The 10,876-nt window shown below is 58.6% G+C and overlaps 2 protein-coding genes and 1 pseudogene across 6 annotated transcripts in view; 1 reads left to right on the top strand and 2 right to left on the bottom strand.

Moving 5' to 3' along the window:
- Positions 1 to 606: 606 nt before the first annotated feature.
- On the bottom strand, positions 607 to 5,102 carry LCAT (lecithin-cholesterol acyltransferase). Its single transcript, XM_007457258.1, has 6 exons — positions 4,685 to 5,102; positions 3,809 to 3,965; positions 3,615 to 3,730; positions 3,427 to 3,522; positions 3,118 to 3,342; positions 607 to 1,203 (listed from the first exon to the last, which is right to left on the bottom strand). The coding sequence occupies exons 1-6, from the start codon at positions 4,836 to 4,838 to the stop codon at positions 629 to 631; spliced, it is 1,323 nt and encodes a 440-aa protein (XP_007457320.1). The 5' UTR covers positions 4,839 to 5,102; the 3' UTR covers positions 607 to 628.
- On the top strand, positions 1,462 to 2,139 carry LOC103082409 (protein N-terminal asparagine amidohydrolase pseudogene; annotated as a pseudogene).
- A 438-nt stretch (positions 5,103 to 5,540) lies between the features above and the next one.
- Positions 5,541 to 10,876, bottom strand: part of SLC12A4 (solute carrier family 12 member 4) — a 24,086-nt gene continuing 18,750 nt past the window's right edge. For 4 of the 5 annotated variants that reach the window (XM_007457256.1, XM_007457252.1, XM_007457253.1 and 1 more), the window contains 13 exons: positions 10,717 to 10,876; positions 10,187 to 10,305; positions 8,636 to 8,734; positions 8,328 to 8,447; positions 8,024 to 8,128; positions 7,600 to 7,768; positions 7,121 to 7,316; positions 6,839 to 7,008; positions 6,620 to 6,751; positions 6,434 to 6,541; positions 6,070 to 6,257; positions 5,816 to 5,949; positions 5,541 to 5,632 (listed from right to left, as the gene is read on the bottom strand). In XM_007457256.1, coding sequence (XP_007457318.1) covers positions 5,541 to 5,632; positions 5,816 to 5,949; positions 6,070 to 6,257; positions 6,434 to 6,541; positions 6,620 to 6,751; positions 6,839 to 7,008; positions 7,121 to 7,316; positions 7,600 to 7,768; positions 8,024 to 8,128; positions 8,328 to 8,447; positions 8,636 to 8,734; positions 10,187 to 10,305; positions 10,717 to 10,876 — 1,792 coding nt within the window. The remainder of the gene's footprint in view (positions 5,633 to 5,815; positions 5,950 to 6,069; positions 6,258 to 6,433; positions 6,542 to 6,619; positions 6,752 to 6,838; positions 7,009 to 7,120; positions 7,317 to 7,599; positions 7,769 to 8,023; positions 8,129 to 8,327; positions 8,448 to 8,635; positions 8,735 to 10,186; positions 10,306 to 10,716) is intronic. The other variant, XM_007457254.1, reaches the window with a different exon arrangement.

Here is a 10,876-nt window from a genome sequence, read left to right as displayed (position 1 = left end):
CCTGGTTAAACCCTGTATCAGCTGCATGCTGCTCTTAGGTTGAAACCAGTCTTTACAGTTACCCTTCTCATTCCATCTGATCTCAGCACAGGCACCACCTCCTCTGGGAAGCCTTCCCTGACCCACAAGAATCACCACCTTGTTCCTCCCTAAACTTTTCTCTCAGATCACTTAGCTCCATTAATTAAATCTTCAGAATTGAAATGACCTATTTAGTGGCCGTCACTCTCCTAGATGCTAAACTCTTGTGGGGTCTCACCTGCCCTTTTGGGAGCTAGGAGGGGCAGCTCAGATCTTCTCCATCCTGTACCCTAGGCTCCACGTACCCCCTATTCTACAGCTGTGTGTGCAGCTCCCTTCACTCCCCATGTTCTCATAGCAGAGGCTCAGAGCAGAGGCTCAGAGCAGAGGCAGGCACGGAGAGGCTGCTTAAATAGCTCAACCAGAAGAGTGGGAAGCTGTATATCTCAAGGTGCCCAATTCAATCCCAGGCTCTAGCAAAGCTCTTCTTGCCCTATGCTCCACAAAGCACCAGGTCTGCAGGTGAATGAATCCTGGTGTGAATCCTGGTGTGAGTTTCCCTGAACCCATAACACACGTCAGGGGTTACAGCAGCAAAGGAAGGTCTTTATTCAGGGGGCATGGGCCTTGGGCTGGCAGTTGGGGGTACGGCGGTGCTATTTCGGTAGGTACCCAGCAGGATGGCATTAATGTGTTCCAGTGTCTGGTTGCTGAAGACCATATTGAGGTGCTGTATCCCAGGCAGAGGCAGCAGGTGCACAGGCTGCTGTTGGAGGCCCTGCCACTGGGCACAGAGCTCAGTGCTGCGCGTGGCCACGGTGTCATCCCCGTCCTCGTAGAGCACACCCACAGGGTCTGTGTACGGGAAGCCATGGTCAAAGATGTAGGTGCTGGGTGTGGGCAGGCCCACGCCATACAGACAGTATACTTCCACTCCAGGTGCTGGGAGCCCTGCCAGCAGGTCACGTGACTGTAACCACATGTACCAGCCTTCCTCAAAGTGCAGGTCTGTAAAGAAGCGCTGCAAGTCACGGCTTGTGTAGTTGAAGGTGGGGGTGGAAATGAACACGTGGTCCTCGGGCCATGCCTGGCTGGAGGGAAACATCCAGGGGGACGCTGTTGTCATGCGCTGCTCCTCTTTCAGCTTGATGCTGGACATGATTGGGATGCCCTGGTTGTCACCTGTGGACACAGAGCAAGGTAGGGCAGGGAGCCAGTCCTGGCTACCCCCGGCCCACAACTTGCCCCCCAGCCCAAGCTCAGCTGGACGCTCAACTTTGTCTTGCCCACTCCAAACATCAACTCCGGAGGAGGCCGCCGCCTCCCTGGGCCTGCCGGGGCGGCTGCCTCCGCGATGCCGCTGCTCGTGGAGGGGCGGCGAGTGAGGCTGCCGCAGTCCGCTGGGGACCTCGTCCGAGCCCACCCGCTTCTGGAGGTAATGGGGCCACCTGCTTGACACATTGTGACGGAACTGACACCAAAGCTGAGGTCCCCTTGATCATGAACTCCATAAAATCCTTTTCCGACCACACTCAATGTGGAAGGCTGGAAGTGCACCTCGTGGGCGGCTTCAGTGATGACAGGCAGTTGTCACAAAAACTGACTCATCAGCTTCTTAGTGAATTTGACAGACAGGAAGATGACATTCACTTGGTGACATTATGTGTGACGGAATTAAATGACCAGGAAGAAAATGAAAACCACTTTCCAGTAATTTATGGCATTGCTGTCAACATCAAAACCTCGGAGATCTACAGAGCCTCCTTCCAAGACCGAGGTCCGGAGGAGGAGCTACGGGCCACACGAGCTTTAACAGGAGGACCAATGATTAGTATTTACGATGCAGAGACAGAACAACTTCGTATAGGACCATATTCCTGGATGCCATTTCCCCATGTGGATTTCTGGTTGCAGCAAGATGATAAGCAAATACTAGAGAACCTTTCCACGTCACCTCTGGCGGAGCCCCCCCACTTTGTTAAACATATTAGATCTACCTTGATGTTTTTAAAGAAATACCCTTCTCCGGCTAACACGCTGTTTCTTGGAAATAAGGCTCTGCTCTACAAAAAAAATGAAGATGGCTTATGGGAAAAGATCTCTTCTCCGGGAAGCTAAAAATAAATAGGAATTACCAAAGAAAGCAACTTTTTGGCATGACAAAAGACCACTGGTGGAGGTAGGAAAGAATATCCATTCTACATCCATTCAGTCTTAGGTCTCTTTCCTTGCTCTGTGTTTTTCAAATGACTTTAAAATAAAATCTTATTTTGGCAAAGGCAAAAAAAAAACCAAAAAAACAAAAAAACATCAACTCCAAGTCATGGACTAGAACCGGCCTGGCATTCAGGAGGTGCTCCATGTGTACTTGTTGAGTGAGAAGCCCTAGTGGCACCTCTGTGAGGCAGAGCTCTAGAGCTTCAACAGGAGGGCAGGGAGGGGTTTCCTGTGTGTGTGAACAGTGGGGGATGGTGCTAGCAGTTCTCTCAGGCAAGTGTCTGTCGGCCCCTGTGGCCTGTGCTGCACAGGGCTCAGAGCTGTGTTCTGGGAAGAATGAAATGAGACCAATCTCTGTTTGACACTCATTGATATAGTCTGGGGAGTGTTTCCTTCACTTAAGCTTCTAGGGGTAAGGCCATGTCTGGCTGTGCTCAGAATACAGTGGGTGCTCCGCAGGTGGTAGCTATGCCACTCCTTGGGGAAGGGCAAGAGGGGCTCCCGGGGTCTGGCCCTGGCTTAGGGCAGATCCCTGGGCAAAGGGGCTCCTGGGAGCAGAAGGCAGCTGAAAGCTGAGTGGGTAGGACCTGAGGCTACAAGGAACAGACCTCAGCAATGAGTCAGATTGCTGGGGTTAACTTCCTCTTTGTTTACTTCCCCTTTGTCATCGCTGAGACACTGTCAGGAGACACTCTAATGGTCCAGGCCAGGCTCACTGCTCTCAGAGGGCCAATGAAAGGGGCTGTGCCCCAGAGGTGGTAGACAACAACCCCAGCCTGGCATTGCGAGAAGAAACAGGAGTGAGGGCAGGCCCACGGTCAGCTTCATTCCACCCCCCACCCCTCCCCATGGGACACAAGTGATCAGAGGCCCTCTCACCTGAGGCCAAGATTATCATGGGCTTGATGGAGCCACCCCAGGGAGCCCCAAGAGAGATGAAACCATCGATGAAGCGGTCCTTCCAGGCCTGGGGCTGGCGCAGTAAGAAATAGAGCAAGTGCAGGCAGCCGAGGCTGTGCCCAATGAGGAAGACAGGCCTTCTGTAGGTAGCGTGCATTTCCTCCACTAGCCCAGCAAGCTTCAGGTAGTACTCCTCCTGCTGGCCTGCAGGGGGGTGGATGGGTCAGCACAGCTGGGACTAGGGGCCACCTGCCCTGCCCCAAGCCCCCTATGCACAGAGACACTCACTGGGCTCCAGCCGCCAGTCGTAGGGGGCGGCCCGCACCGTCTCATCCCGCACATACCCATTGTTGACCAGGTTCTGAACCAGTGTGTGCATGTAACCTGTGGGCGAGGCAATGGCACTGGGGGTTCTGGCCGTGGCTCCTGCAAGCCCACCAAGCCTAGAGCCCCACACTTTCCTGCAACACACACACCTGCCAACTTGCTGTTGTCCAGATACTCAACAGAGTAGGTCTTGCCAAAGCCGGGAACACGGATCTGTACACCGGGGGCATTGGATACTCGCCCAGAGCTGCGGTTATAGACAACCCTGGGGGCAGTGGGACAGTCAGCGGAGCGGCAACCAAGGAGTAGGGTCGGGGGCTAGGCCAGAGGGGATGGCACGAACCTGGTGTTATCGATCCAGCAGTCTACCCCAACGGGTAGGAACATATTGAGATCCAGCCAGATGGTGAAAAAGTCGTCTGTCTTGCGGTAGCACATCCAGTTCACCACATTTGGTTTATCCAGCTTGGCTTCCAGCTGATTCCCCAGGCAGCCAGGCACTGCGGGCACCAGCCTTCACTCTGGATCCCTCCCATTTCCCTGCAGTGGACCCCACCCCGGTCTCACCACCCCGACACTACAGTGACCAGCCCCGCCCCTTCATCTCCCACACCCTCCACCCCCAGGGACGAAGGACAAGATCCTCTCTTCCTGATCACATCCCCTGCCCCGTCCCCGCAAAGCCCAGGCTTCCCTCAGCCAGGGAAGGTACAGAGGCCAAGGCCGCTGACCCCTGCCCCCATCAAGCAAACATGTAGTGTGGCTCTCCATCACTGCCAAAGTCCAAGGGGAGAACAAATAGTACGAGGGAGTGGGGCCGGGCCTAGGAGTAGGGGCAGGACCTGATGAGCCTCTCCTGCTCACCTGGGCTGGGCACCTTGTCCTTGCCGGGGTGGGGGCTGAGGAAGGAGTGGTGGGGCTTGGACCGGGGTCCGTTGGCTACAGCTGACCACAGCTTGTAATGGCCCGGCCAAGCCCTCAGGCACACCCACCCTCTACTCCACCCACCTCGGGGAGACAACTCCGAGACACGAGAACAGTGTGGTGCGAGAAGGGGTTGATTTCTCTGCAGGACAAGCCTTTGGCCCCTCCAGATGCTGAGGCAGGGATCAGGGCTAATGCAAGGGCAGAAGGGCCTCAGCAGGCTCTGCTACCAGGGGCTGGGGCCCAGGTTCCCCAAGGTCTGCTCTGGTGTATCAGGGGCCTGGTGGGGGCTTACCGAGGATGACGGGCCGTGTGTGGTTACTGAGCTCAGCCTTGGGCGTGGTGTGCGGGGGGAAGAGCACATTGAAGAGCCAGAAGGGGGCGGCGGGGGGAAGCAGCAGCCCCAGCAGCAGCAGGACCCACTGCCGCGGGGAGCCGGGCGGCCCCATTCCAGCCCTTGTGCCTAGTGCCCAGTGAAGCAGTCCTGGGCTGGCCTTATCTGGAGTCGGGGTGGGAGGGGCCCCAGGGTCAATGGGAGGGACAGCCTGGCCAATGGGGGTGGCCAGAGATTTCCGGAAAGGGGCACAGCCTCAGGGAGCCGGCTCTGGGCCTGGGTTCAGTTCCGCCTCCTTCCCTTGGTGCCAGGGGAAACAGAGCCGGGGCAGCGGGAGGCCCAGAAGTACACAATGTTTTATTGAAAAAGTCAGGCTTCAGCTGGCTGGTTCCATTCAGCTCGGCTTGGTGGGAGTCCCTGCCCACAGTAGCCTGAGTCAGATCTTCCTGCAGGCCGGCTTGGCCAGACCCCTCCCTGGTCGCCCTTCCCCTCCTCTCTGATGGTGACATTCAAACAATAAATATGCAATAAATAGCGCTCCTGGGCCAGCTGCCTTCAAACCCCGCATCAGCCCCCACCAGTCTTCTGAGTCAGGACAGGCGTCCTGGGGTGCTGGACAGGAAGTCCCCAAACCTCTCAGGGTCTTGCAGGACCTCGGATCCACCTCCATTGCCAGGTCTGGGCCCAGTCTCCAAGGAGACCTAGCAAAGCTGGGTCCAGGGCAGGGCTGGGCAAAGCAGGGCTGGCGGGCGGGTGCTGGGAGGGGGCTGTTTGTTACCCTGGACGCCTCCACTCTAGGCCACAAGTCTGTACTGGCTCAGGAGTAGATGGTGATGACTTCACGGCCACCACCACGGACCAACAGCACCCGTTCGAGGCCCTCAGTCAGCACCTCCAGGAACTCCATGTCTGTAGGGCATCGAGTCAAGGAGGCAGCACCCAGGGAAGCACCAAGGGGCACCCAGGGAATTTTGGCCCGTCAGTCAGAGCTGGGTGCCCTGGCACCCCCTAGGGTACCCAGGGAGAGGAGCTCCTGGCCTGACCTCACACACTGTCCACCTCCCCACTGCCCGCCTCTTTACAGAGGGATACAGTTCTCATCACCCTCGCTGTTCTTGGGTGGGCCGGGCATGTTCAGTAGGACGAGGCGGGCGTCATGGGAGCGTGTGACAATGACTTCATTGAGCTTCACAGCCGTGTGCATGCGCCGCACATTGGATTGGTCCCTGAAGATAATGCAGCTGATCACGGGCCCCGCCCCTGGCCCACCCACAGGGCTTGTCTGCCCCCATCCCACCTCCAACCCCAGACCCTGATGTGGCTGGGTCCCTTTCTGCTGCACTCACGGCTTAATATGTACCAGCTCCCGGAAGTTGTCGGGGGCATGGCTGGGGTCCCAGGGCTCTGCTGCCATATATTTGTCCCGTGTCCATGTCATCTGGATCTTGTCAGTCCCAGCTGCTGACTCTTCCTCCTCGTCTGAGTACAGGCTCTCCAGCCGCAGGGCTGAGTGCCGGTCCTTGACCAGCTGGGCCTGAGGACAATCAGAGGAAGTCTCCTCGGTGCCATGGGAAAGGGTGGGCCTGGCTGGCCCAGCGTGATCACCCAGCCTTAGGGAAATGGGTGGGGCTGGGGTGAATCATTCTGATGCTCCCACCTGATGGCGTCTCCCAAGGCCTGACCCCGTCCTGGACCGAGAAGGCCACTGACCTCTCGCTCCCGCTCAGTCTTGGTCAGCCTCATCTGCCGCAGCATCTGGGAGCGCTGCTCCATCATCAGTGTCCGCTCGTAGGTATATGCAGAGATGTCGCTGTTATGCTGGGGAGAGGGTGAGCCATGAGGACCGCGCGACGTGGGGCAGGGTATCCACAGGGCTATGTCGGGCAGGTGGCTTACCATCTCCACCACTTCCACCTCCGCCTCGAGGCGCAGGTGGTACAGGAAGACAGCCAGGTCCTTCTTCATCTGGATGCTGTTGTCGTCCATCTGGGCCACCGTGAAGATGCGCATCCGGCACTTCCTCCAGACCTGTGGCAACAGAAGGTGGTGGTTCAATCACATCCCACCCCTTCAAGGGCCCAGCCCCTCTCACCGGGGCCCAACCGCCTGGCCCACCTTGTGCTGGCGTAACAGGAAGGGCAAGAGCATGAGCATGCCGCCGTCGTGGACAATCCACCACACATCGATGTGGCCCTCCAGGTAGCGCTCATGGTTGCTGGGGTAGAAGGCGATGTTCTTGGGCACGAGCAGGGCCAGGTGGGCAGCTGTGGTGCAGCGCACGGTGTCTGGGGAGGAGAGGCACTACTGATCGTCAGCCTGTGACCCTCTGGCCTCTGTCCCCACTTGACCCCTGCCCCTGTCCTATGTGGTCGAGCCCAGGCCCTGACCCTCACGCACCAATAAAGGTCTTCCAGGCACGTGGGTCCTCACTCTGTCGCCAGCCGTAGGGCCAGCCCAGCACCACGGAGTTATGCCTCATGCCACCCAGGCCGCAAGACTGGATGAGGTGGGCCAGCCCCTCACGCACCTTGCTGGCCACCACCACCTGGCAGAAGCCCTTCACCTTCTCAATCTCCATCATGTTCTTGATTGTCTGTGAGGAACATAGCAGGGTCAAAAAGCAAGGCCGTCAGCGTCCCCTCTGCTGGGCTCCCCACCAAGGCCCCTAGGGTGCAGAGGGTGGGGGCGGGGGAGGAGACAGGGGCAAGCTGCCCACCCAGAGGCCATGTTTTCAAGATGGGACAGTTATAACCCCCTTGCTCCAGCTCTCAGCTGGCAGCAGTGCTGTCCACCTGGCTGGCTGTGCACCAGCTGCAGCCCAGACATCTCTAGTCCAGCTCAGTGTCCTCCCAACACTGCCCCCTTGCAGCAGGCACCTGCTCAGCGGCCTGGGCCTCGCCATAGCTCTCCAAGAAGCTGCCCTGGATGACAGAACCAACAATGGTCAGGCCCTTGCCGGCCTTAAGCTGGGAGGCGAAAGTGAGGAGCCGTGGGTACTTCACATGAAGGTCCTCATCTAGCTTCAGCAGCACCAGCAGCTGAGGCCTGTTGTGGCCGAATGGAGAGGGAGCCTGAGACCAGGGCCAGAGGTTTCCAGGGAGCCCAGCTCCTTCCCTTCCTGGCTCACAGGCCTCTACACGTAGCAGTGACCCAAGGGCCAAATAAGCAGGATGGTGCCCCTGGCAACTCAGGACAGGGAGCACGGACTAGGGAGGGGGAGCCAGCACCTCTTGACTCTCCCACCCTCACAGTGCCCCCTGAGAACCTGGACTGGGCCCCACCAGGCCGGGCATGACTCACCGCCAGTTCTTGGTGTGAGGAGGTCCCTCCTCTAGCCGCAGCAGTGCATAGCGGGCAGCACTCAGGGACAGGCCTCGGATCCCGTCGCCCCACTCCTTCTCAGCCCTGCAGAGGCCCCCACAAGCTGGTAAGCCCCTGGTCCCACCCAGGGGTTGTGTCCGTGTGTAGGTGAGATGAAGGGGCCAGGCCCGAATCACAGTCCCCCAGCCCCAGCACCACGGTGGCTAACAAAGGACGGCTCAGCTCCCCACAACCCAACAAAGAGTGGCCCAATGGCCCCAAGCAGGTGGCAGCCCTCACTCACCCTTGGTACTCAATGTACTTGTAGATCATGCCGGCAATGAGCATGGCAACCAGGGCATAGTACCAGGACGAGACAAACATAAGAGCCAGGCAGAGGCTCATGCCCAGGAAGGACAGCGCCCTGGGCCAGAGAGTGGGAAAGGGCCAGAATCAGGGAGAGACCAATAGGGCCCCAGGCCCAGACCCCCAATCTCTCACCAATAGCAACTTCTGTCCAGAAAATTCAAACCCCATGCAGAATGGGGCTCCTGGCTTCCCCAAAAGCTCTTGGGTCAGAGGACCTGGCTCAGGGGCTCAGCTGGCACTTACCAGTGATAGTACTTGAAACGAGGCCGCCAGTTGGGGGTCCTTAGGAGCGTCTGCACAGCACAGGCCAGGTTCACAAACAGGTAACACATCAGGAAGAACCTGCAGCACACGGAGTGGCTGGTACAGAGCGGCCTCCTTGGCAGCCAGGTACCTGATGTCCCTGCCCTTCCAGGCTGGGCCTGGATGAGGAACCAGGACATGTCATGGCCCTGCCCTGCACACGCTCAGGCAGGTCTTCTCAGCCTCACCACACCCAGTCCCACAGCCTGATGCAGATGGGATACTGCAGCAGTGTCCGCAGAACCAGGTCTTAGAGGATGGGCAAGTGTTCACAGGCAGAGGAGGGGAGGGGGCTGCAGGCTGGGGGAACAGCTGTGGAAGAGGATGGTGTCAAGGAGGGCTCAGCGTCTGGAGACGGCTAGACAACAGTCAGGCCTCTGGCCTGGGTGACCAGTTGGATGAGGGGCTGTCATGAATGTGGGGAGAGTGGGTCAGGGGAAGAAAACAAGGGCCATTTTGAATCACTGAGTTAGAGACACTTGAGGGACACTGCGGTGGGTGTGGGAGACTGGGATGGGGGAGGCCTACCGCATGAGCCCTCCAGAAATGACAGCCGAGGGGCAGAGGGCTGAGTGGAGGGGACGTCAACCTCCACCCTCTGCTGGTACGAGAGGAAGGACAGACAAGGAGGCAGCAGGGCTTACGAAAGAGGGCGTGCCAGGGGGCAGGGACTCCCATGAGGTGTCCCATTAGGGCTGCCAGGAGGAGCCACGTGATAAAGGCTGAGATACATCCTCTGACTTGGGCAGTAAGGGGCCACCACCCAAGAAGACTGTGGCAAGAACAGTTTCAGGTGTGCGCTGATGTGTGGGTGGAGCTGGGCAGTAATGGGCGGAGGTGTGCTGGGGGGAACAAGAGAGCACTGACTCCAGCAGGCGTGGCTGGGGCTGTGGGGGGCGGCTACTTCGGGGGGAAGGGGGTCCCTCTCAGTCTCACAGGCTGAGTGGGGCAGTGAAGGCTGGCTCAGTCATAACTGAACAAGCAAAAGGAGCACCGGCAGTGGAGCAAGATGTGTGAGGAGAGGTGGAGTGGGCCCCAACCCTGGCAGAGGAGAACACAGCAAGGACACGAGCCCTGCCGCCAGGACCCCTGGAAATTGCCACGTGCTCACCACGTCCTGCAGGGCACTGGCAGATTCAGATGCCCAGCATTCCAGAACTTTTAAAAGCAAACAACTTTGAAAACACATGGATGAGGTAGTGGTGGCCTCATCAAGGTGCTAGAGACCAGTGCTTGCCCTGACCCTGCTCTGGGGGTCTCCCACAGAGGCACATGGGACCTACTGGTCTCTGTAAAATTTCTGAGTAAGTGCCAGGCTCGCTCCAGAGGGCAGAAGTGGCTGAGCTCTGCCAGGCAAACATCCCCCCACACAGCCTGACACATCTCCCTACTGTGCCCTCAACACCAGACAGGGTCACAGAGCTGCTGGGCAGGGCCCCCGGCTGAGGGTTGCAAGACCATCCCCCAGCCCTGCCCTGAGCCCCAGCTCACATGGATAGAATGGGGGCCACCATGTCAAGGGAGGCGATGAGGATGCCCAGCTCAGCGATGAGTGCTGTCAGGAGGAGTGCCCATGTTGGTTCGCCATTTGCCTTGCCATGGCCAAAAACCTGCAAGCACCAGGGTCAGTGGGGTCAGAAGTGAAAAAGTTGGTTCCACTGCCCCCATTCCACACCTAAGGCCACAAGTCACAGTCTGGCCTCTATCATGAAGTCCCTCTGGGGCTCAGGTCACACCCATGCCTATCCTGATAGGTACAAGTTCCTCTGCCCTCCACTTCCTCAGGCCTCTCTGCTGTGGATGAGCCACAGACAGGCCTTGGGGATTCTGGGCCCAAGCAGCTCTACCAATAGCAGGGCAGGGCCAGGGCCAGGGCAGCTCTCAGCAGCTCTCCATGGATAGCTGCATGGCCCTGGCCCCCAGCAGGATAAAACACACCCATACTTATCTCCTACCTCTCTCCCCGAGCTGGTGTGAGGGGCCAGGAGCACCCAGGCGGTGGGGGAGTGCAGAAGGCTCACCCGGAGGAAGGGGATGATGTTGTCCTTGGCAATGGCCTGCAACAGGCGTGGTGCCCCAGTGAGGCTCTGTAGGCCAGCGCCGCAGGTTGAGAAGAAGGAGCCGATGACGATGACCCAGGGCGAAGGCCAGGCTAACGTGCCCACCACCAGGTTCCTGCTG

Source organism: Lipotes vexillifer, unplaced genomic scaffold (assembly GCF_000442215.2).
Source record: "Lipotes vexillifer unplaced genomic scaffold, Lipotes_vexillifer_v1.1 scaffold504, whole genome shotgun sequence".
In the NCBI taxonomy this organism is placed as follows: domain Eukaryota; kingdom Metazoa; phylum Chordata; class Mammalia; order Artiodactyla; family Lipotidae; genus Lipotes; species Lipotes vexillifer.
This window is presented reverse-complemented; position numbering and strand designations above follow the sequence as displayed.

Coding starts and splice junctions, on each gene's coding strand:
- LCAT (XM_007457258.1), bottom strand. CDS start 4,838: ATGGGGCCGCCCGGCTCCCCGCGGCAGTGGGTCCTGCTGCTGCTGGGG. Junction 3,731..3,808: donor TGCTGGATCGATAACACCAG/GTTCGTGCCATC, acceptor CACTGCCCCCAG/GGTTGTCTATAACCGCAGCT. Junction 1,204..3,117: donor CATGATAATCTTGGCCTCAG/GTGAGAGGGCCT, acceptor CTGTGTCCACAG/GTGACAACCAGGGCATCCCA.